This window comes from Macrobrachium nipponense, chromosome 14 (genome assembly GCF_015104395.2).
Source record: "Macrobrachium nipponense isolate FS-2020 chromosome 14, ASM1510439v2, whole genome shotgun sequence".
Taxonomy (NCBI): Eukaryota; Metazoa; Arthropoda; class Malacostraca; order Decapoda; family Palaemonidae; genus Macrobrachium; species Macrobrachium nipponense.
Genome location: NC_087207.1, coordinates 19,137,129 through 19,163,567, shown reverse-complemented (window position 1 = coordinate 19,163,567; position 26,439 = coordinate 19,137,129). Strand labels below are relative to the sequence as shown.

At 39.2% G+C, this 26,439-nt stretch overlaps 3 protein-coding genes across 3 annotated transcripts in view; 1 reads left to right on the top strand and 2 right to left on the bottom strand.

Annotated features, from left to right (window-relative positions):
• Positions 1 to 17,018, bottom strand: part of LOC135226150 (ATP synthase subunit beta, mitochondrial-like) — a gene marked incomplete at its 5' end in the record, with an annotated part of 29,734 nt that extends 12,716 nt beyond the window's left edge. Inside the window, 5 exons of the mRNA XM_064265591.1 lie at positions 6,427 to 6,611; positions 13,734 to 13,895; positions 14,764 to 14,898; positions 15,381 to 15,530; positions 16,238 to 17,018. Of these exons, the coding sequence (XP_064121661.1) occupies positions 6,427 to 6,611; positions 13,734 to 13,895; positions 14,764 to 14,898; positions 15,381 to 15,530; positions 16,238 to 17,018 (1,413 nt within the window). The remainder of the gene's footprint in view (positions 1 to 6,426; positions 6,612 to 13,733; positions 13,896 to 14,763; positions 14,899 to 15,380; positions 15,531 to 16,237) is intronic.
• The window catches only part of LOC135226359 (uncharacterized), a 76,945-nt gene that overhangs the window by 5,008 nt on the left and 45,498 nt on the right, over positions 1 to 26,439 (top strand). The window lies entirely within an intron of this gene.
• LOC135226149 (testis-specific gene A8 protein-like) lies at positions 17,086 to 22,581 on the bottom strand. The gene is made up of 2 exons (XM_064265590.1): positions 22,477 to 22,581; positions 17,086 to 17,778 (listed from the first exon to the last, which is right to left on the bottom strand). Exons 1-2 carry the CDS (start codon positions 22,501 to 22,503, stop codon positions 17,086 to 17,088), a joined length of 720 nt encoding a protein of 239 aa, XP_064121660.1. The 5' UTR covers positions 22,504 to 22,581.

The window sequence follows — 26,439 nt, the reverse complement described above, 5'->3', positions numbered from 1 at the left end:
CCCTTTTTAAGTATAACAGAAATAAAATAATAAAGGTAATAATTACAAGCCACGAAACATTGAATTATGTACAGGGTACAGTCATCCTACCCAATAGCGAGCAGGAGCTTCCTTCAAAACAACTATTGCTAGACTCCCTAAAATTGAGATATAACAATATCCACGATTTAGAAATATACTCTATTTCAAGTAGGAAAGATAAAAGTAAAATATCAACATTGCCAAAATAAAATTTACAGGCCAAGACTTACCATTTAAAATAAAAATTCTTGGACAAAATAGAGAAGTTCGTCCTTTTGTTCCTAAACCATTACAATGTACACGGTGCTCAAGGTATGGACACACATACAAAAGATGCCGTAATAAAGCTATATGTGCAGTCTGTTGCATCAGATGACCTACCACTAATTGGAACTGTAATCAATCAAAATGTATTAATTGTGGACTAGCCCATCACGCAAAATCTAAGGAGTGTTCATTTTACCAATATACACAGAACTTCAGTTGTTAATAAATAGGACAGGAATGTCAGTCATGGAAGCCAGACTTGAGCTAAAAGTAAGAGGCGTTAACAATCCATCCAAAACCCCCACCTTTTCAAATGTGACTAAAAATCAAGACATCAAACAGCACAATGACAAACAAGATAGTATAAACAGGGAAACTGGATTTCATACCAATAATACTGAAACACAAAATAAAAGTGATATTACAACAACCAATACCACCACTAACATAGATGATTCAGTTATCCATGGAAAAGAACTTCCAATAGAAGAAGAATTAAATAATGATGATAATCGAACTGGCAAAAAGAAAAAAATTCTAGAAAGAACCCCACCTAAGGGAAAAAAGGTAAATATTGAAAATTACAATCAATCCAGAGAGACTCCAACTACACCAGGAGAACATTTTAAAAAAGATATTAAACTAACCTCATCACAAGTGGAAATACACAATTACCCTCAATCTCAATCAAACAGCCAACATCTGGACAGTAAAGATCACTCTTTACAAGTTCCATCAAATAATACTAATGAAATCATACCATTAAACCAAACCAAAATATAACTATCACCCCCAACATCCACAAGACCGAAATATCCCATTAACAACAACAAAACAAATAACCCCTCAAACCAAACAGTCCTTATCACTACAGAAAAGGAACAATAGAATTACAAAACCACCAGAAATTTCTAAAGCTAGACCAAAAACTTCTGAACCAAATAATTAACATTAACCACAGCTTCATCTTTTGGTTGTAATGAATGCTTTGTAAGTACATATAACCAACTAACTACCAAGACAGAGGACACAGTACGAAATTGTATTGACAATTTTACCAAATTAAGGAAGGTGCCCTTTAACACACCAACATGAGAACGAATTATGTTCTGAATCCTTAAAATACAAAAAGGAAATTATAAAATCAAAATAGACTTATTAATATTCAACTATGAAAAACAAACAACTGCAGAATCTAATAACCAACATACAAATACAACGATTAAAAAACCACAAATAAATTCAAATGCATATAAACTACGAGATAAAGTAAAATCAGCAATAACATTTACAGAATTTAACACCAATTCCTCCCAATAATGGAATATAAAATCATTCAATGGAATATAAATGGTCTCTTAACCCGACTACGTCTGGGTGAATTACAAAGAATCATACGAGACCACAACCCAATGTGCATATGTCTACAACATATAGGAAGTAACCCTACAAATATCCAACACTATAAAATTGCCTGTTATTCACCAACTGACGGTGGAAAATTAGGCACAGCCATATACGTTCATAATAGCATTACATATGAACCTGTTGAGCAATACCATCTATGCCATATCAAATAACATCAATTAAACTGTATATGCCTGATAAAAGTAAAATTACTATTTGTAATTTATTTATAACCAACCAAATTTCAATGCAAATTTCAGTGATTTTTCTGAACTTATTAGCAAAAGTATACAGGAACCACTACTTATAGTAGGAGATTTTAATGCACATAATCCATTATGGATATTAATAACCCCACTGACACATCCGGAATCAACATAGAGAATACTATAATGAAACACAACCTGTATTGTCTCAATGAAAGTGAAGTTCCAACATATTTTTCAAATACACACCTAACCTTTTCTTCAATTGACATTTCATTATGTTCAAATGATGTAGCGGAGAAATTTGAATGGAACGTCCTAGACGATTCATACACAAGTGACCATTTCCCAATCATTCTGAACTACTTAAGTAATGTCAAAATATTGCCACCTACAAGATATAATATCCAAAAAGCTAACTGGGATAATATTTCCTATACACACGAAAACATACCACCATTCCCACATAATGAAGATCACAATACTACATGTGAATCCTTCTCAAACTTCATAATAAAGCTGCAGATAAAAGTATTCCAAAAACCAAAACACATTCCACAAAATCCCCTGTCCCATGGTGGAATCCAACATTAACAACATTAAGTAAAAATAAAAACATATAATTGAGTCCGCAATCTAAACAGACTCAAAACTCGCCTTAAATCACTCAACAAAATGCCTATAGTATAAACATATTAAACAAAATTATTATATAACAAACATAACAATTAACCACATTAAACCACTATATAACAAATATACAGCCAAATTTAGAAAAACGGTAATAGCTGAAAAAATCGCATCATGGAAGGAATATGTCTCAAACATATCTTCAAACACATCCACAAGGGATGTCTGGCAAAAGATAGGAAAATCAATGGAAAACATATAAGACCTCCAAGAAGTGCAATACATTTAAATGGAAAAATATACCATGAGACTTATGAAATATCAAACATAATTGGGAAACATTTTGAAAACATCAGTGCTTACTCCAGCCTAGATACACATTTTCAAAGTATCAGAAAACAAAAAGAAAATATAATACTCAATTTTGAAACTCTTGAAGACCTGGAATATAACTATATTTTAACATGGATGAACTAGATAATGCCATCAACTCTTGTCATCCCTCTGCACCAGGATATGATAAAAATATCATTTGAAATGATAGAAAAATTAGCTCCTATAGCTAAATCATATTTATTAAAATTTTACAATAGTATCTGGCTAAAAACGTGTCTTTCCTGATAAATGGAAAACATGCCATAATTATTCCAATAAACAAACCAGGAAAGGATGCAAGTAATCCATCCAATTATAGACCGATATCTCTAACAAGTTGGCCTATGCAAAATCTTAGAAAAAATGGTTAATGCACGATTAACGTATGTAATAACCAAAGAATCCATTTTAACACCAACACAATCTGGTTCAATAGCTGGCAGATCAACCCTAGATCCCTTAACACATTTAGAAGATCATATCAAAAAAGGCTTTGAACAAAAGAAAATTAACAGTAGCTATATTTTTTGATATAGAAAAAGCATACGATACAACATGGAAACATAACATCATGCAAAAACTCCACTCCAAGGGACTAAGAGGCCACTTACCAATATTTATTAAGAACTTCTTAACAAAACAGAACTTTTCAAGTAAGAGTAGAAAATTCCTACTCAGTAACCTATAAACTGGAAGAAGGAATCCCTCAAGGTAGTGTCTTGAGCTGTACATTGTTTGCTTTAGCAATCAATGACATTACTATAAATTTACCAAGTGGTGTAAAAAACAGTTTATATGTTGATGACTTTGTCATTTACTATACGAGTAGTAATCTGAGACATGCTCAGAGAGTTCTCAGTACTGCCATTTCAAATATATGTAGTTGGGCAAATTCAGTTGGATTTAAATTTTCAACTGATAAAACAAAAGCAATCGTCTTCTACAAAGACAAAAGGTGGATGAAGAACCAAACAATCAAAATGCATCTTTATAGCACTGAAATACAATTTTGTACAAAAATCAAGTATCTAGGAGTAATATTTGATCAAACATTTAAATTGGAAAGAGCACATCAAATACATTAAAGCCAAGGGCATCAAAGCCCTTACCATATTAAAAAAGTTATCACACACTAATTGGGGAGCAAAGCGAGACATTTTATTAATGATATATAAGGCAACAGTCTTATCCATAATAGATTACTGCTGTCCAATATATTCATCCGCCTCAGAATCTGCATTAAAATCTCTCGATGCAGTGCACCATGAAGGCGTGCGATTGTGCACAGGAGCTTTCCGATCGTCCCCAACAAACTCACTTTTGGTGGAGGCAGGTATTTTGCCCTTAAAACATCACCGTAATTTAATAACAATACAAAGAGGTCTTTCAATGCAAGCGGGATCGTCTCCTGCAACTTACTGCTTCCAAAACTGTAATCAAGTAACAGCAGTTAATAGTACTAGCTCTTTCCCAAAAAGAGCTAGATACATAATGAACATACATAATATGAATCCAATTTTTCACCCACCAATGGAATTGCCACCACCATGGATTTAAATAGAGTAAAGATATGTACCTCCCTGTCTTACCTACTCAAAAAACAAATGACAAGTACGGAAATGTACCGCCAACATGCTTTGGAGCACATTAGAAGAAAAGGCGACAAATTTATGATATATACAGACGGCTCCAAAAATAATGTTGGAGTAGGAGCATCTGCATATTCGAAAAATATGTTAAGTAAAAAAAGCCTACCTTCAATATCATCAGTATTTACTGCTGAAGTCACAGCCATACAGATGGCTCTAGATATGATATCTGAGGCACAAAAGCAAGTGTCTCTGTAATTTTCAGTGACTCACGTAGCGCTATAAATCAGGAAACCAAATAGTACAGGAAATTCAAATAAAAATTCATCAACTCCTCCAATCAGGAATATCAATGGAAATATGTTGGATCCCAGCACACGTGGGAATAAAAGGAAATGAATATGCAGACTCTGCTGCCAAATTAGACCTGCACTATCCCTCCAACAATTTCATATGCCCCAGTGTCAGACTGGGTAAAATCAGTTAAAATTAAAAACAATTAACTTTAACCAGGATTGGAAAGAAGAATGGGCCTCGGTGCCAACAACAAACAAACTTAAAAATATAAAAACTGAAGTCTATGCATGGAGGACATCCTCACAGGAGGAAAGAGCAAAAGAGGTGATCCTAGCAAGGCTACGTATAGGACACACAAGATTCTCACATGGTCACTTGATGTCAACACCACATGCTGACCCAGTGAAATGTAACAGATGTCAAACACCCATGACAGTACAGCATTTGCTTGTTGAGTGCCCAAATTGGACCCAGCAAAGATCTATTTATCTGCGGAGTTCAGAAATGAAAAATATTCTTGCGGAAAGCAGGGATTTTTCAATTAATAAAATCATAAATTTTTTAAATAAGACGGGTTTCTCAAATAAAGTATAATTTTTTTTTTCTCAGGATTGATCCCTGAGAACCAGCCCGAGAAGAGTCTACTTGAGACTCAGAGGTCTGGAAAAACTAACACCTATTAATAATAATAACCAGGGCCCCTAAGCTACACAATTAAGCGCACAAAGAGGCCTACTTTACATAACAAGGCCTTGGGCTTCTCTGTGAAGTACTAGAGACGCAGACATTTAATATTGAGAGAAAATTCTACTTATTAGGTATACATTAACAAAAAAAAAACTCTTGAGAGGGCAGTGCTTTCAGGATTGAAAAGAACAAATTATAAATGAATACATCTGCTGTAGCACTGTAGTGGATTCTGTAGTGCAACTAATGGTGATCACTGAAATGGTGTTGGAAAAAATTGTGGAGGCAATATCAAGAGCTCCAGTGAGTTAGTTTTAGGTCTGGAGAGAAGTAAGAAGGAAAGTGAATGTTCCTGGAATCTTAAACTTGGCAAAAACTTGTTTTGGAAAGCTGAAAAAATTTAATGTGGTGGTGAATTAAATGCAACAGCAGTTGCTTAAAGAAGGCAGAATTTCTGGTAGGCCTAAGGCCAGAGCACAAAGAGTGAATGTGAAGGGTACAGGACTAACAGTTTAAAGAAACTAAGCACAATATTATAACCAACACAAAATTATAATAATTAGCTGGCTGAGAATGGCAGAATTTCTGGTAGGCCTATGTCCAGAGCACCAGAAGTGAGTGTGAAGAACATAGTAGGACTTAAAGTTTGCAGAAACTAACCATAATGTTGTTATAATCAACACAAAACTCTGTAATATTCACAAGTAAATTTACAAAGCACAGTCCCTGTTTAACAACCCTAGACTCTACAATATTTGCAAGAAAATCTATACTGCATATAACCACTGTATAACAAACTAAGCTGTACTAACTTTTAAGGTTTCATTATACTGTAATTAAAGTTTACAGAAACTAAGTAAAATATTATAACACAGAACTCTACAATAATTTTGAGTAAATCTGAATTGCACACAATCCCAATTAAACAACCCAAAAGTTGCACCAACCTTTGAGGTTTCGTCCGTCAAAGAAATGACACCAGATTCAATCATCTCGTGGTACAGATCATTGCCTTCTCTCGTCCTCTCACCCACTCCAGCGAATACAGAGTAACCACCGTGGGCTTTTGCAACATTGTTGATGAGTTCCATAATCAATACAGTTTTGCCCACACCTGCACCACCGAAGAGGCCTGTAAAATGATGTCCATTTTAAGTATGATTCTTACAAACTTTGAAAATCATTGAATGTAATGGAATACAGAATTTAGGCCAAAGGCCAAGTGCTAGGACCTATGACAAGGTCATTCAGTGCAGAAAGGGAAATTGAGAGTAAAGGAGATTTTAAAGATGCAACAGTTGTAATGTGAAACATTAATTATTAGGAGGGGGTGGGAAGTCATGAACCTATAACATACATTATCATGCCACAAAAGGGGGAACTGAAACAAAAAATCAGAGAATACCTAAAATATTTTCTCATCACTACAATACAGGCCTGACAAATATAGGCTTGACTGAACATTAAATGAAAAATTCTATTAACAACAGCAACTTGTAGTTTGTTCATGAAACTTACCCAGCAGATATATATATAGCTGTATTTCTCCGAAGTCCGACAGAATTTCAAAACTCCCGGCACACGCAGTGGTGGGCCAGGTGGTTAGTACCCATTCCCGCCGCTGGGAGGCGGGAGTCAGGAACCATTCCCATTTTCTATCAGATTTACTCTGTTGCTGGTGCTGATAACAACTGTTTTCAGTACCTCCGTCTAGGATTTTCGAAACTTCCTTGTTACTTAAGTATTCTGTTTGTCTTTTGGTTATTGAACGTGGATTGTGACTAGGCATACGCTGATAGTGGATTGGATTTTGAATTTGGTTTGGTTTTTTCTTTAACTAAGATGTCTGGGACTAGTTCAACTAGCACCAGAGTGTGTTGTATGGAAGGTTGTAAGGTGAGGCTACCGATAGGTTCGGTAGACCCACACACAGTATGCACGAATTGTAGAGACCATGTGTGTGTAGTAGATGACCGTTGTAAGGAGTGTGAATGTCTGTCTGATTCAGGTTGGAAGGCTTATGAATCCTATGTGCGAAAATTGGAGCGCGATAGGATAAGGAGGTCTTCTTCCAGAAGTGTATCAGTCAGTAGAAGTAAGGGTAGTAAGGTTTCTCCTTCTATTCCTTCAGTAGTTTGTGCAACACCTAAATCTGTTGTGCCTTCGGGCCCTGAAAAATCTGTGGAGGTCAATGCCCTATCTACGATTCTAGAATCATTACGGAATCTAGAATCTAAAGTGCTCGCTTTGGAGGGTAAAAGCATTGTTAGTGAAGTGAAGTGCAGTGAAAGTGCCCCCAGTGTTGTGGAGGGGGCGTCAGATCGGCCCTATAATGCCTCTAGGCCTGGACCTCTGTCGAACTCCCAGGACCAGGACGGAACGGGGACCATGGTCGAAAGCCAAAGAAGGAGGGTTACGGGGAACCCCCCACCGAGGAGGAAGGAGGAATCTTGGCATCCCTTCGGCAGAACCTGTCGACGATCCCCAGGCTGCCAAAGAGCGCGCTCGTGCACATATCCTCCGCGAGTGCTTTTCGTCTTCGGAGGCGTCCTCCCCGCACAGGAGTTGGAGCTTTGGGAGACACTCGCGTCCTCTGAAAAGAACTAAGACGTCAGATGTTGCACAGGTGGCCGTCGTCAGTAGTTTCTCAGAGGAGGACGCGGAACGTCCTTTCGCTCCTTCTGCTTTACGGGCTTCGCCTTTTTATGTGGACTACTCTTCACCGCAAAAGAGAGCAAAGACGCAAGTTGTCGCACAGGCGGCCAGCGTTTTTGGTCTCAGGGAGGAGGACGCTTCACGTCCTTTCTCTTCTGCTGCTTTGCGGTCTTCACCAGAGAGTTTTGCTGCATTGACGCCACAAAAGAGAACCAGGATGTCATCCGACGATGAAGCCTTTGAGCGCCCCAGTCGCTCCAAGAAGAGAACTGAGTCGGTCCATGTGAGAAGGAATAGGGCTTCCCCTCGCTCCTCGCCTTCTCACAGGATCAGCTTTTCACCTGAAAAGGAACCGTCTCCAACAAAAAGAGTCATCCGTTCTATGCAACAACAACTTGCTTCGTTGCTGGCTGAGAGAGAGGTAGAACCGCGTCGTAGAAGAAAAGATGATAAATTGCCGATCAAAAGATCTAAGCGGTCTCCCGCTTCTTCGGATCGCTCTTCTTTTTCACCGGTTTCTACGCCCTCTAGATTTCGTGCATCTCACCTGCAGTTGGGTAAAGAGCGCGAGGAACTTCCTCCGAAAGATTCGTATATCGAGAGGAAGAAAACTCGCCATACTCTTCGAAGCGTTCCCCTCTCTTCCCATAGGGCCTCGCTTTATCCGAAAACTGACGTTCTTTCTGCTGCGAAACAAGGCGGTTTGCAAGCTGAGAAACAGAATATGGACGCTAAGCTGGACGTTTATATGGACGTCACAGCAGCGCTCTTCATCAAAGATTGGACCGAAAGGACTTATACCATCTTCTTCGGGAGGCCCCTCTGCCGCTCCTACAGAAGAAGGAGGATTGAGTAGTATTTCAGAAGAAACAGACGAGGATCAACCTTCTACGTCAGCTTCTTCTGATTATCAAGTATTAGTTCGCTTGCTTCGGGCTTCTTTTGGAGACGAATTCCAACCCGCAGCTCCTCGCTCTCCTCCTTCTCAGTTTTCATTGTCGAAAACCAGCAAGACTCCTGGATTTGTTAAGATGACGAAGTCTCTTTCAACTAAAAGAGCTTTCAAAAAGGTTCAAGATTGGATGGAGTCGAGAAGAGCGCAAGAAAAGACTTCTTTTGCCCAGCCTCCTTCAAGACTATGCGGCAAGGCAGGCATTTGGTACGATACAGGTGAAGATGTCGGTTTAAGAGCTCCTGCATCTGCGCAAGGTGATTTTTCCAGTCTAGTCGACGCACCAAGGAGGTCTCTCCTTTCGTCAGCAAAAGTAGCGTGGACGCCTGCTGAAATGGACCACCATCTTAATGGCCTTTTTAGGACAATAGAAGTGTTCAATTTCTTGGACTGGTGCTTGGGACTGCTAGACACAAAGGCTCGTAGTCAAGATTCAATTAGCCTGGGGGAGCTATCCAGCGTTCTTGCGTGTATGGATAAGGCTGTCAGAGATGGTTCAGAGGAATTGGCTTTGCATTTTTGTGCAGGGCTCTTAAAAAAGAGAGCTCTCTACTGCAAATTCACTGTGAAGTCAGTATCTCCAGCACAGAGGGCAGATTTGCTCTTCGCCCCTCTCTCGAACCATCTCTTTCCCCAGGCTATGATTAAAGATGTAGCCGGCAGTCTGCAAGAAAAAGCTACTTAGGACCTCTTAGCGCAATCTTCTAGACGTCCTGTAGTTCCTTTGACTTCTGCAAGAACACAGTTTTCCAAGAAAATAAAGCCCTTTCGAGGTGGAGCTTCCTCGAGACCTCCTCCTCGAGGAAGAGGCCTTTCCAGAGGTAGAGCCCCGTCTAAACCCAGAGGTAGGAAATGAGAATGTAGTCCTTCAGGCACCAGTAGGAGCCAGGCTTCAGTTATTTGCAAAAGCCTGGAGAAAAATAGAGGCGGACACTTGGTCGCTCAATGTCATCGAGCGAGGATACAAAATACCTTTCCTGAAGCCGCCTCCGCTGTGCACGACGCCCAGGGATCGATCACCTTCGTACCATCTGGAAAAACAACAGATCTTGTTCGATCTGCTCGAACAAATGCTCGAAAAGAGGGCAATAGAACAGGTCGACGACCTTCAGTCCCCGGGTTTCTACAACAGGTTATTCCTGGCACCGAAACAGTCGGGAGGTTGGAGGCCAGTTTTAGATGTGAGCAGTCTAAATCTTTTTATAGAGAGACAGAGGTTCAAGATGGAGACACCTCAGTCAGTGCTTGGGGGCTTAAGACAAGGCTATTGGATGGTGTCATTAGACCTTCAAGACGCATATTTCCACCTCCCGATTCATCCCCAATCGAGGAAGTATCTGCGTTTTGTCATGAAGGGAAGAGTTTTCCAATTCAGAGCTCTTTGCTTTGGACTGAGTACGGCACCAATGATCTTCACAATTTTAATGAAGAATGTGGCGAGGTGGCTTCATCTTGCAAACGTCAGGATCTCTCTATATCTAGACGACTGGCTCATTCGAGCATCATCGAAAGAAAAGTGTCTGAAGGACCTTCAATCAACCTTAACTCTAGCGAAGTCCCTGGGACTTCTGGTGAATTTCGAAAAGTCACAATTGATCCCCACACAGTCCATCGTGTATCTGGGGATTCAGATGGATTCAGTGGCTTTTCAAGCTTTTCCGTCCCAGGGACGTTAACAGCAAGGATTAGACAAAATATCAGTCTACTTAAGGAAAGAATCATGCTCGGTGAGGGAATGGATGAGTCTGCTGGGGACCATTTCCTCGCTGGAGAAGTTTGTTTCCTTGGGGAGGCTACATCTCAGACCTCTCCAGTTTTTCCTGAAGGAGAATTGGAAGGACAGAAGATTTAGATGCAATTTTAAGGATTCCAAGAGAAGTAAAGGATCACCTAAAGTGGTGGCTCGATCCTTTAAAACTTTCGGAAGGAGTATCCCTCAAACTTCAGAGCCCCGACCTAGTGTTGTTCTCCGACGCATCCACCACGGGGTGGGGAGCTACACTAGGGGGGGAAGAAGTGTCAGGCACCTGGAGAGGGGAACAGGTGTACTGGCACATAAATCTCAAAGAACTAGCGGCCATATACTTTGCGCTACAATTTTTCGAAGACAAGGTCTCACACAAGATAGTTCAGATAAATTCGGACAACACCACAGCTCTGGCATACATCAAAAAACAAGGAGGGACTCACTCTCGGTCATTGTTCAACCTAGCGAGAGAGATCTTGTTGTGGGCGAAAACGCAAAACGTAACGATTCTGACGAGATTCGTTGCAGGCATGGACAACGTCCGTGCGGATCTCCTCAGTCGGCAAGGTCAACTGCTGCCGACCGAGTGGATTCTACATCAGGAGGTGTGCCAAGAGCTGTGGAAGTTGTGGGGGCGTCCTCTAATAGACGTCTTCGCGACATCAAGAACAAAGAGGCTTCCGCTGTACTGCTCCCCGGTGCTCGACCCGGGAGCAATAGCAATAGATGCCCTTCTCTGGGACTGGACAGGGATGGATCTGTACGCCTTTCCCCCGTTCAAGATCCTGGGAGAAGTGATGAAAAAATTTGCGACTTCAGAAGGGACGAGAATGACGTTAATCGCCCCTTACTGGCCGACAAAATAATGGTTCACAGAGGTCATGTCCTTCGTAGTAGACTTCCCGAGGACACTGCCTTCGAGGACAGATCTACTCAAACAGCCCCACTTCGAGAGGTACCACAAAAACCTCCCTGCTCTGAGTCTGACTGCATTCAGACTATCAAAAAGTTGGCCAGAGCGAGAGGTTTTTCAAGACCTGTGGCAAGAGCTATTGCCAATGCAAGAAGGGCTTCCACTCTTGCAGTGTACCAATCAAAGTGGGCTACGTTTAGGAGTTGGTGCAGAAGGAAGGGCATTTCCTCTACCACGACCTCTGTGAGCCAAATAGCAGACTTTTTATTTTACCTGAAGAACGACTTGAAGCTTGCGGTCTCGACAATCAAAGGCTACAGAAGTGTGCTATCTGTAGTCTTTAGACATAGAGGAATTGATTTGGCAAATGACAAAGATATTCACGATCTATTAAGGTCTTTCGAAACTACAAAGATTCCTCAACCTAAGTTACCGTCTTGGAATTTGGACGTAGTCCCTAAATTCCTAATGTCCAGTCAGTTTGAACCGCTTCAAAATGCATCGTTAAGAGATCTTACCAAGAAAACTGTTTTCCTAACCGCTCTGGCGACGGCGAAGAGGGTTAGCGAAATTCAAGCTTTTAGCAAGCATATTGGATTTAAGGGGCATAATGCAGTCTGCTCATTAAGCCCGACGTTTCCAGCTAAAAATGAGAATCCGTCCAACCCTTGGCCCAAAAGTTTTGAGATTAAGGGTGTGGCTGAAATCATTGGACGTGAGCCAGAGAGAGTCCTGTGTCCTGTCAGGGCTCTAAAGATTTATTTGCGGAAAACGAAGGAATGTCGAGGTCCTTCTAACAACTTATGGTGTTCAGTCAAGAGACCAGAGTTACCTATGTCGAAGAATGCTCTGGCACTCTTCTTGAGGGACACCATTAGACAGGCGCATTCATCTTGCGAAGACAGTGCTATTAAGCTGTTGAAAGTGAATGCCCACGAAGTGAGGGCTATATCTACCTCGGTAGCCTTCCAAAAGAACATGGCACTCAATGACATTCTGAGTGCCACCTTTTGGCGCAGCAACTTGGTGTTCGCTTCACACTACCTGCGGGATGTGAAGACGACATACGAGAACTGTTATGCGCTTGGACCATACGTCGCCGCAGACACTTTGTTGGGGGCAGGAAGTAGCACTCATCCTACCCTGTAGAAAATGGGTAGGTGAGTTTTTTAAAGGTTTATATTGATTTATGGTTGTAAGGTCGTCCGCCTGAGCTGGACTCCCTTTCCTTTAGCCTAAGTAATGTGGGAATTAAATTTGTTAGGCTGGTCAGGTGGTGGTTTTTGCTTCGTTGCCCTCATAGTATGGTCAAAATGGTCTAGTCACATTGTGGTCACACTCCCGTTGACAGATCATCTAGAACTCACCAGCTATATAGGTCACTACCTTGCTGGAGACTCTAGTAAAGCAATAGCAGACTTGGGTGACAGTAATCACGAAGTCAACTATGCTAACAGGTAAGGAACCAAGATGTCAATCATCTGCATGTAATGTGTTTCCAAAATCCTTTTCTGTCTCTCCTTACCTCCAAAGGTGGGATTCAGCTATATATATATCTGCTGGGTAAGTTTCATGAACAAAATTATATTGTTAAGATACAATAAAGTTTGTTCATACTTACCTGGCAGATATATATATAGCTGTATTTCTCCGAAGTCCGACAGAATTTCAAAACTCCTGGCACATGCAGTGGTCGGCCAGGTGGTTAGTACCCATTCCCGCCGCTGGGAGGCGGAAGTCAGGAACCATTCCCATTTTCTATCAGATTTTCTATTCCCACAGTCTCCTGAGGGGAGGTGGGTGGGTACTTTGATTATATATATCTGCCAGGTAAGTATGAACAAACTTTATTGTATCTTAACAATATCATTTTTCAATATATTGTAAGTGTCAGATTTCTTTGTCAGATTTGTCACAATGAGAATTAGACTAGACACATCTGGCTCTTAGAAAGGACTAAAGTTCCAGCTATATTGAACATACGTACCAATCTTGCCTCCTTTGGAATAAGGTGCCAACATGTCAACAACTTTGATTCCAGTAACCAAAATCTCTTGGTCCACATTCATGTCTTTGAACTCTGGGGCTTCAGCGTGGATGGCAGCATATGTAGGCGTTTCTATAGGACCACGTTCATCTATGGGTTCACCTGTTTAAAAAAAAATATTAAGTTTTGCTTAGAAATAATTCAATAACTAGAGTAGAGCCTCTCAATTATTATCATATTAAAATAATACCCAGAAGATATACACCTGCCTATATGGAACAAATCTACAGGGGCCACTGACTTGAACTTTAAGCTTCCAAAAGATATGGTGCGAAAGAAGTTACACAAGAGATAATAAAGAGTACAGACAGAAGAGATCCGTTAACAGATAAGCAAAAAGGTATATATATTAAATTAATAACAGACTGCATGTAAAGGGGTATTCGCTGGGATAAGACTCCATTAATACTTTTATAACAATAAGTGAAATATTAAGGTACTTCAAATGCAAAATAATAGCGGATATATGTGTAAAAGTACATGAATTGCACTTGAAATAGTTGAAACAAAATATGGGAACAGTAAAAGCCTAAAAAAAAAAATACAAGGATGGAAAGTGTGTTTACATAGTACAGCAGGATGCAAGCTAAAGATATTTTGTACTGTGAAAACTACAGATGTATACAATACAAGTGAGGCAGGTGATTGTCATAAGATACTTGAGAGACAAAAGAATATATCAAGGACATTAGAGAAATGCACAGCCGCATGAAATAGACCCTTACCTACCTCTTTCATCTGCTTTGCTAATTAGCACCCAATCCTTGGTATCTGAACCAAATCAGTACAGTATATTATATCATAGCCATGTCTGCCATTACTGAAGGAGTCCTTTAGTGAAGGACCTGTTTTTGCAGATCTCCAGACCTCATTTTGGTGACAGAAATGTCTAAGTTGCATTGTGCAGTCTTTGCAGGAGCTTGCAAACCCTTTACACTAGAATTCACTGTACATAAAACTTCAGACTTACCAATGACATTAATGATCCTTCCTAGGGTTGCAGGTCCTACTGGAATGGAAATGGGGCCACCTGAATCAATCACTCTCTGGCCACGGACCAATCCCTCTGTGCCGTCCATGGCAATGGTGCGTACAGTATTTCCACCTATAGAAAAATATAAGAAATCGGCAAAAATTGAATGATATGCAACTGTTTATGCTGGTAAAGAAATGGCATATAAGACAAGTGAAATAATGATATTCACAGCTAATGATCTTTGCATAAAGGATTCTTCTTGCAAATTGGGATTGGGAAAGGCAGAAAACACACTACTAAGGTAGAGTTAATTTGAGTTATTATGTCTGTTATGCAACACTGGCAATATTGTGAGACTGCTATGCAAGATTCATAACTTGTGAGACTGTTATCCAATAGTATTCCTAACATGCCACACTGCCTTCCAGTTTTCATAAGCTTGTGAGACTGTTTCAAGTTATGATGAGGGACTCAGCCAACATTCGTCCCTCCAAAGTTTATAAGCTTGTGAGACTGTTATTAAAAGCAATGGCAAGGGACTTGGCCAGTATTCGTCCTTCCAAAGGTCAGAAGCTTGTGAGACCTTTACCAAACTTTCAGAAAATACTCACCAAGATGCTGCGCTACTTCAAGTACAAGGCGAGGCTGACGGTTTTCCACTTCAAGGGCATTTAAGATTGGAGGAAGTTCCCCTTTGAACTGTACGTCGACTACAGCACCAATAACGGCTGTAACTTGACCTGGTTGAATTCCAGAGGGAGCTGAAAAGAGGTAAAACAAACGGTACAATCTTCATACTGAACGTAAACGATTGATTTCGTAGCTATGCACTGTATTGAAGTTCATTTCATACGATTCCAACACCCTTACACTTGGATGAAATTATACCTTAGATTTTAGACAAAAAATCTACATACTCCATTGCTTCACTCTTGCCATGAGGCTTTTCAAAAGATCATGCCTTAGATGGTCTAAACCACTCCCAAACATTTATAGGTGTCATATTCAGGGTTGACTGAATTTGATGCCCAACAATGTTTGGGAGTGGTTCAGACCCCTCCAAGGCAAGACCTTTTGAAAACTTTCGTAGCAAATGTAAAGCAATTGAATTAGTGAATTCTTTGTCCAGAAATCTGTGGGAATATTTTATCTAGGTGTGTAGATTGTAACATCAAGCTATAGCAATGGTATAGAGTAAGCGTTATAGAGAATATTCAGTGCATCATCATACATGGAACTGAGTTTACCAATGCTAACTGACAACACCAAAATCAAAATTAAATTATTTAGAGATTAATTAAATCCAGGTGAAGCCAATTATATGATGTTAAAATCCAGATGAATATAAAGAAAATAAAAGAAATTGTTTAGCGATCAACTAAAACCTGATGAAGCCAACAATATAACAGAAACCTAAAAATATAAATATAACTAAACAAACTCCTAATTGTCAAACTTTAAGAAGTACCTTCCGATAGCGGAGTTTCCGCTGCTGCTGCTTCCTCTACAGCTGCGACAGCAGCCGCAGTTGCTGCATCCTCGGCAACTGAGATCGTTTCTGCTTCTACTGGTTTAGCGACCTCTGCTACTATTTCCTCGACTGTCGCTGCTGGCTCGGCTTCTGCCGGTGCAGCTTCCACAACAGCTGGTTCCTCAGCTGCTGCTGCTGGTGCTGCTTCTACTGCAGCAGCTGGTTCTTCTGCTGCCGGTGCTGCAGCTGCTTCTGGTGCAGGTGCCTCCACTGCCTCAGGAGCAGCTTTTACTTCCACTGCTGGTTCAGGTTCTGCTGTGGTAGCTGGCTCAGGTACTGCAGCTGCTTCAGCGGGTGGAGCTGGTTCTGGAGCAGCAGCAGCAGCTTCAGGGGCTGCTGGTGCTGCCTCTGGGGCAGGTGCAGCGGCTTCTGGGGCAGGTGCAGCTGCTTCAGGGGCTGCAGCTGCTGCTTCTGGGGCTGCTGCTGCTTCTGGGGCAGCTGCCGGTGCTGCCACTTCTGGGGCAACAGCTTCAGGGGCTGCTGGTGCTGCCTCTGGGGCAGGTGCTGCTGCTTCTGGGGCAGGTGCTGCTGCTTCTGGGGCAGCAGCTGCTTCAGGGGCTGCAGCTGCTGCTTCTGGGGCAGCAACTTCAGGGGCTGCTGGTGCTGCCACTTCTGGGGTGGCAGCTGCTGGTGCTGCCACTTCTGGGGCAGCCGCTGATGCTGCCACTTCTGGGGCAACAGCTGCTTCAGGGGAGTGTGGTGCTGCCCTGGGGGCAAACAGGCTTCAGGGGTGTGCTTGTGGGCGCAGTTCAGGGGTTGTTCTGGTGTTTTGGGGCGCGCAGCGCTCAGGAGCAAGTGGGTGTTTTGGCTGCTGTTTCAGCTGGTGCTGCTGCTGCTTCAGGGGCAGCTGGGGCTGCTGCTGCAGCTGCTGCTTCTGGGGCAGCTGGGGCTGCTGCTGCTTCAGGGGCAGCTGGGGCTGCTGCTGCTTCAGGGGCAGCTGGGGCTGCTGCTGCTTCAGGGGCAGCTGGGGCTGCTGCTGCTTCAGGGGCAGCTGGGGCTGCTGCTGCAGCTGCTGCTTCTGGGGCAGCAGCAGCCGCTTCAGGAGCTGCTGGTGGTGGTGCTGCTTCCTTCTTCTTTGGGGATTTCTTGGACGCCGGACCATCCGAGTCAGATGACGCTGCTGGACCTTTAGTCGCAGCCAATATGATCTTCGGGTCTTTGGCGATGATGTCTTGGAGGGTCCCGCCCTTGGCGGCCTTGTTGCCTGCTGCGGCTCCTCCCTTCGGGATGTCCCACGAGTCCTTCCATCCTGCGACCTTGGCCGCAGCCTTCTTCACCTCGGGAGTGGGGACTTTCTTGGTTAGAGTTGGTTTAGGAGTCTTGGTCTTCTTGTTCTTGTCGAACGATGCGACCGATGTGTGGATGTTGGTACTCGGAACATTTTGGGTGGATGGTCCTACAATGCAGGCACTGGCGACACCGGGTGGTTCTCTTGCGTGTACTGTCCTTCTTAGTGCGTCCAAAATGCGCCCATGGTACTGGGGAAAAGGAGAAATAATGTTTCCACCTAGAGAAAATTGCTAAGAGAATATATTAGTAATAATAAAAATAAGTGATATCTCTTCTTTCTGTATTTCCCATTACCTTCTGTTACTTCTTTCTGTTACTAAATTCTTTGGACCTTAAAATTCAATTTTATGGCATTGCAGATTTGTTTATTACACTAGTTTTCTGTTTTGCCATGTTCTTATTTTCGAGAATACGGTGGAAACATTGCTTGTATAATTAAATTGTATATATGATATAGTATATATATATATATAGTGTGTGTGTGTGTGTATTATATATATATATATATATATATATATATATATATATATATATATATATATATATACTATATATATAGTGTATGTATGAATATATATTCATTACAGTTTAGAGTTTAGACACTACACTGGATATAAGGAAAAGTAGGCTTCCTGTATACGGTAAAGGGTAGGCATAATTTTAGTCACATGATAAGGCAATTTACCATTTTTTCCAGTAATTTTGATTTAGTTTGTACTATTATGGCTAATTTTAAGACTGTCAAAATTCGTTGAAATCTTTAGCCATTATTTTTTGTAAAGATACCACTGAAATAAAGAACTTGTTAGTTACGTATAGTTTAATAACATATATAGAACTCTCACTCCATGAACGTGCACTGAAGGTTGATTGTTGCAATTTCATATAGTTTACTACTGACTTGTGACTTTTCGAACGAGTGTTGTTTAGAGACAAGTGGTATACGTCTATTTATAGTTTTCCACGCAATAATTTTCGTAAACCCTGCTGTATAACAGTGAAGTATCTCCATGCGTACTTAATAATGATCTGAAACTTATTCCAAAGCCAAGAGGAGATAGAAAAAAAATAGTTGCTTGACGTTAAAACATAATCTCTGCCAACCTGTCCGCCATGTTGCTTAGCACAAAAACCTGACGTATAATTATTGGAATTGCCACTCGACAACATACGAAAGTTAGAAGCCAGAGAGACCTAGTAACTCCCTTGCCAAAACTATCATGAGAAGACGGCTATATAGTTTTGAAGAGCGTTAAGGAATTCTTGAGTGGCGCCAGTTGTCTGCTTTTGGGGCCTAAAATAAGACAGTACCGGTGGCATTGAAGGCAGATTCTGATTAAGACATGCATAGAAAGGCGCCCACCCACCCACCCCTCTCTTACTTTTTCCTTTTTATTTCAACGTTCTCACAAGCAGGCGCGTTCTTATGTGCGCTTCTTCATCCTCATGTTTCTCTCATAGCCGTTATTTGGGAATTACGTAACAGCAGATGAAAGTGAAATTGCCCAGCTCCATGATAATCGACAAGAAAATGTCAAACCAAGCACAAGGCGAGGTTGTAAGCTACCTCACAACAAGGAGATAAATGGTATCACACACACAAGAGAGAGAAAGAGAGAGATCTGGATTTAGGGTTGATCTAGCGAGGTAATACTTGGCCTTGTGCTGTGATCAACTATAACGTCATCAAAAAATGTCGCTGAATTTAGGGAGGACCGGGGTGCAAGGACACTCCAATATTAAAGAAGGTTTAAGATTATGATTAACACAACAGCTTATTGCAATTTTGCAAGATATATTTGACCACACAACAGGTGTTCCAGAGATAGGCCTAAAATAATAAAGACCCCGTTAGGCCTGTTCCTGCCTTGCACGGTGATTACGAGAGAGAGCGAGAGTATAGGCTATAGGGTACAGGGTAAGGTGTACAAGAGTAAGATTCCTGGTTTGGACCACGGGGCACTGCCAAATCGACCAAGTCGGTTTTAAAGACGCCCGTTGTTTACATGCGCGTAGGGGCTGTCGACCGTACGCCTGGCAACATCTCGAATAACGGTTATTTCGTTCAATAACGCTGTGTTACTTAATCGTGGACATGGAAAATGAGATGATTAAAGCTTTCTAAACGTAATAAATAACAACGATGGCTCTCCTACACAGTCGAAACGGGGACACCTGCTAAGAATAAACACAAGTGTTGGCTGGCAAAGTTGCAATAGCAACTTCATCAGGGACAAGTTGTAGCGCTGCCAGACGTATCAGAGACCCCCCAATTGGCCCCTTTTCCCCCATCAGGACCAACCCACACTTATCACTCTTCCTCTTTCTCTCTTTTTGACCCAGCCGTAGCATAACCTACCCCAAAAAGGCAAACTTGGCAACAAGAACGGAGGCCGATCTGTTTGTTATAGGTCTAAAAAAAATTATTTATTATATTAATCACTTTCTTGCCTTCAGTCAATACTATAAGACGCTTGAGAGACGTTTAACAAAGATGAAAGCATCCCACTATTGATTTATTTCCTTCTGTTGACTGGCGTCATATCCCTAGACGATGATCTGTTATCTTTTAGTTAAAATAAAACATTCTTTTGGTCTCAATGACCACTGTAGGAAGCTTAACCCACACTGAACCCTCCTAATATTGATTGACTTATTTTCATAAAATAGCGTCACTTCTAACAGATCTATAATATTACAGTTTATGCTACAACGCCCCTATGCACAGATACAGTGCACATCTAGGCGCTAGACTCATTTTATTTGGGACGGGTTAAGAAAGCCGGCCGGCTAGTTGTTGGCAGCACATATGGCGTTATGTAACGCATTATTTTTCTTATTCTTCGGTAAACAAGACACGTTTCCTGCATTATAAATATAAATATATACCATGTGCATCAGTCATACGTACGTTTTTACATATGCACGCACGTGTATGCGCGCACGCATGGGACAGTAAACATGAACACGAAAGGCAATTGTTTAGGCTTGGTGTCGACGGCCTAGCTTAAGACTCAAGGGCTTCTGCCCTATTAGGATAAATTGAATATTGGTCGACTGTGATAATGAGGACACGTGACTGAACTACCACAGGACAGGGATCATAACACACCTATCCCTACCACCAAATCACTATTGTCACATATATTTCCATGCAAGTAATTCAATATTCTCCTACACTGAATAAACCAGCCTACACCAGATACTGTCTCCATACCTCGTCAGGTTTGGTCACTGTGACCGGTTTTAGGAAACTGACCCTGTTCTGGATAAAAGTTAATATATATATATATATATATATATATATATATATATATATACAGCGTAATGTGTGTGTTTACGTTTACACGAATTATTTACGTGTGTATGTATTTTACATTAAAACACTCTGGCTTAAACGAGTGTGTTAAATTTAATGGACCTTTTATACTTGAGACGTATCCTGTTTTAATTGAAGAATTTATTAACACACACACACACATACGTACATAAGAGCAGATCAGTGTTGTCACTGTTTGTGCACTTAATAATGTGTATGTGAATGATTTGTGTGTCCATTATCTACACGAACTAATGGATGTGTAAGTGTGTTTTGTGTTGCTACACATACACAATAGACAAACACATAATCTTTATATATATATATCATATACATATATATATATATATCATATATATATATGTACATATATATAGATACATATATATATATATATATATATATATATATATATATATATATATATATATATATATATAAAGATTGTGTTTGTCTATTGTGTATGTGTAGCAACACAAAACACACACACACATCCATTATTTCGCGTAGATAATGAGTACACAAAATATTCACATACACATTATTGAGTGCACAAACAGTGACAACACTGATCTGCTCTTATAACGAATTTAATTATATTCAACGTTTGTGTCAGTTCTTACGAGGCCTGCCTGTTCCATAACGAATTTTCTTATAAATAAATATTTATGTAAATAAATAAATAATTTTTTACTTGTCGAATAATTAATTAGAAGGATATTTGATGTCCTTCGTGGTAATTCACTTAGGGAATGAATCATTATCTTATCAGCTGACTGACAATGGGAACGATTTGCTTTTCTCTTGACATCTTTGGGTAAATGTGCTTTTTCAACACTCACTGTCGCTTCCAGTAAATAAAATCATAAACCTTGTTGAAAATTGTTGTCCTGAAATTATTAATATTTCTAAATAAATTGTTTTTGGGGGAAATTTTTAAATGAATAAACACCTGAAACTGAATGTCACACCCAGTAACAAAACAACAGAAAATCATGACACTTGTTGCGCACGGCAGTCCTGGAATTATTACCATAAACAAGATTACTTTTAAAATATTGTTTTTCTACTGACATTTATTGTTAAATGAACACTTTTAAACACTTGCCGTTGCTTTCGGTAAATAAAAAACATAAAATAATCACACTTGCTAAGCATTACTGTCCTGAATTGACTCAAATTACTTTTAAATGGTTTCCTAATTACATTTTTGCGTAAATAACCACTTCAATGACTTATCGCCGCTTGCGGTAAATAAGAAGTAGAAAAAACGACTAAAGATCGACACTTGTTGCGCACTGCGGTCCTGACTGGCGAAACCATGAAGAAGAAGAAAAAAAGTATGTTTTTGTCAATAACCGACGAAAACCATTCACTGCCGGGTAGTGCAACAGATACGACCATCCTCGCCCCTTCTTAAAGTCGTGCTGTTGACGAAAACGACACTTTGTCACGACGAATTTCTCACACCGAAATGTTTTATAGACATCTAGGTATATTTTAGACGACAACTGAAACGACAGAACGACTTTAAATATGCTAAAATAAGGAAAAATATGACGCCTACCCTTGTGAGCGAATTAGCCCTCAACATGGTGAAAGTTCGTCGGAACTGAAGCAGAAGAAGATGGCTCGCCGCGTTGCAGTACGATATGTTTTCCCTAGTACCCTTCCCTCCCTCCCTCCCTCCATCATCCGCCTCCCTACCCGCGAATTCTTGGAGTCGTCGGCGCCATGTAGACTGATCTGTGTGTGTGTGTGTGTTTTGTAAAGCGCGCTCTCTCGCTAGTATTTATCGTGATAATTCATTGTAGAGCGGTAAAGTCTCTCTCTCGTAGGTTGAAGTAGGGCCATCTACTGTGAACCAAGGTCTTCGCTCTCTCTCTCTCTCTCTCTCTCTCTCTCTCTCTCTCTCTCTCTCTCTCTCTCTCTCTCAAGATTACCACGGTATTAAGAATAAGACTAACCGTCCAACTTATCGCTTGAGTATTGTAAATTTCCTGATATTCTCTCTCTCTCTCTCTCTCTCTCTCTCTCTCTCTCTCTCTTATCATAGCATTAAGACCTTGATATCAAGAATAAGCCTAACCTCGCAACCTTTCCCTCTAGTCCTCTATGAACTCTCTCTCTCTCTCTCTCTCTCTCTCTCTCTCTCTCTCTCTCTCTCCTAGGATTAAACCCTATTTGTAAATGATTTAATATTCTTTGGGGAGTAACCAGTTGACAGTTGATAAAGAATTTATATATATATAATATATTATATATCTATATATAATATAATATGTATATATATATTTATTTATTTATTTATTAAATATAAGCCTAGAGAGTAGTATCTGAATGCATTAGCCTAACATCTTAAGTAACTTGTAAAGTATGTTAAATCTCCCTTTATTATTTCATGCAGATAAAACTGTTGGTGGATTAGCAATAACTAGAATTAATGAAACTCTACTGAATCATTAATTATACGAGAGTAAATCACCTGTATATTATACAGAATTTTACAGGAATTTGATATAGTATACTTTGCTAAAGGTCAGTATAATATTGTAGTTAGTATTATCGTGGCTGCTGTGAATAAATGAAAATTCATATTTGTAATTAAATAGGTTATTATTATTTATTGTTTATATGAAATAGTCATAGACTATTTGAATAGAGCATTTTTTTATATAATATCCATATTAAGCAAAACACTAGACTATAAACATGGGCAGTCAACATTAGTCTCTTATTTGATTATCAACTGTTTTCTACACAAAATTTTTTAATTATTTAAAAAAAATGTATTCCATAATTTTATTTTCATGAATTTATTTAATTTTTTTATAATGGTACGTTAGAAACACTAGACTAATACATGGGAGCAGTCAACAATAGCCTCTCATTTGATGTCCATCTGTTTTGTAAAAAAAAAATCATTTTATTTATTTTAGAAACTAAGTAAATAAACGAATTATTTTTTGAAGTAAAATTATGAAGTTTTATATTATATGAAAATTATAGACATTATAATTAATTTGTTTACATGAAGTCCAGATTATTATCTTTTATCATTGCACAACCATGTAACTGTGGCCAAGCAGGGAGAGGGAGAGGAAGAGAGATTGCCTAGTTATGTAGGTCAACCAGGGAGAGATTTAGTTCTTCGTTCTATAAACAGATATATTCCTCTCTCTCTCTCTCTCTCTCTCTCTCTCTCTCTCTCTCTCACACACACACACACACACACACAGAGTACGAAAGCCCATTATTTTTTTTTATTTTACTACTATATTTTTTAATCTGTTTCAGCTATCCTAATGTTCAACTCTCTCTCTCTCTCTCTCTCTCTCTCTCTCTCTCTCTCTCTCTCTCTCCTCTCTCTAATCCAAAAACAAACTAAGTCCATATGTAGACTTACCTTTGTCTAACCCGGGCAAGCGTTTCTCACCAGAATGAAGATACCTCTGTACCACTACCGTTAAATCAGGGAGGATAAAATGTATTGAAAATATTAAAAGTCATGTTAGTATTATGATTGCAACCGGGCATGTAGGTCTAGTCTTATGACGAGAGAGAGAAGAGAATTACAAGGACTAGGATGCCTTGAAGACTTATTAGTCCATCCGAGGAGACACGATGTGCTCACTTATCTGTAGGAAAGAGAGAGAAAAGAAAAAGAAGCCACACAATATAATGTCCTTAATATACGTTTTAACTTTTCCTTGTGTTTTTATCTTTGACAACTTCACCTATGTTGATTAAATTGTAGTCTGTCCCCTATGATAAATATTCAGTAACTGATAAATAATATAAATATATATTTATGCATAAATTATATTAATATACTTATGAATATATGAATAATTGCTCGAAAAGCCATAAATAAATACAACATATATAAGTGAATTAATATATATATATATATATATATATATATATATATATATATATATATATACACACACAAATTTTGTGCATATATAATGTGTATAGTATATGTGTATATTACATATATATGTGTGTGTATCCTATTCATTATATATATATATATATACATATACATATATATATATATATATATATATATATATATATATATATATAATATATATATATATATATATATATATATAGAAAGAGAGAGATGAGAGAGAGAGAGAGAGAGAGAGAGAGAGAGAGAGAGAGAGAGCACCAATTAAGATAATAAAATACGCATAACACTTACAGTACATCTACATAAAAACCTACACTTTACTGATGATATGAAATATAAAGTTTAGCATATTTGCTTAAAAGACAAACTCATTTTATATATAAGTGAAGAACAATCTTTATTATGATTTAATTTGAACCAAGTTTACATTAAATTCATATACAGGTTACAAATTTCTGTACAGTATGTATACATAGTTGGCGTGGTTTAATGTATACGCTAAAGTTTTGGCAGTAGGAACCACTAGTTTAGTGGGGATTAAGTAGTGCACTTGAGCTGAGGCCAGGTGCTCCGAGAATTGGTTTATCACTGAACCACATTTTGCAAATATTTTTTATAGGCCTAAAGTTACCATGACCTGTAGACCACATTCTCCTACTTTATTTAGGCCTCAAGTTAACTGGTATGTAGACCACAATCTACTATTATTATTTCTATCCTTATAGGCCTAAAAATACTTTGACCTTTAGACCACATTCTCCTACTTTTTTAGGCCTAATGTTAACTGTGATATGTAGACCATAATCTACTATTTTTATTTTTATTTCTATTCTTATAGGCCTAAAGATACTTTGATGTGTAGACCATACTCTGTACCTTTTTGTTTTGTTGTATAGGCCTGAACGTACTCTTGACGAGACCACATTCTCCTATTATTATTATTATTTTTTTTTTACTTTTTTGCATGGGCCTAGTTACCATGACCTGTAAACCACATTTTTTTCGTTTACGCCTAAAGTTACTATGATCTGTAGACCACAATCTACTGATTTTATAAAATTGTTCTTATAGGCCCAAAGATTCTTTGGCCTGTATACCACAGTCTGCCACTTTTTTTTATAAGCCTGAACCTACACTCTTGAGGAGTAGACCACATTCTGCTATTTCTTTTTATCATTTTTTGTATAGGCCTAAAGTTTCTTTGACCCATAGGCCACATTATTTTTGTTTCTAAAACACCAAAAGTTACTGTGACCAGTAAAACATATTCTGCCATTTTTTCATTTTTACTATACGCCTAATCTTACTATGGAGATACCCTCCAGTGAATTTACATCTACAGTCGAATTTCATATTAAATTATGACTTTATTGCCTTACTTTATGGCAACAGACCCCGAACTTTTTTGTTTTTCAATCGATTTTTCTCATTCAAAAACCATTTGAAAGATAATTTTCTCTACTAAGAACTCATAACTGTGGTTTTTGAAAAAAAAACCTTTTATTTTTTTTATTATATATTTTTTACGTAGTACTTTTTTATCGATAATGTCAATAGGTAAAAATAAAATTTGAAAATTCTGTGCTATGAATATTTAGACATTTTAAT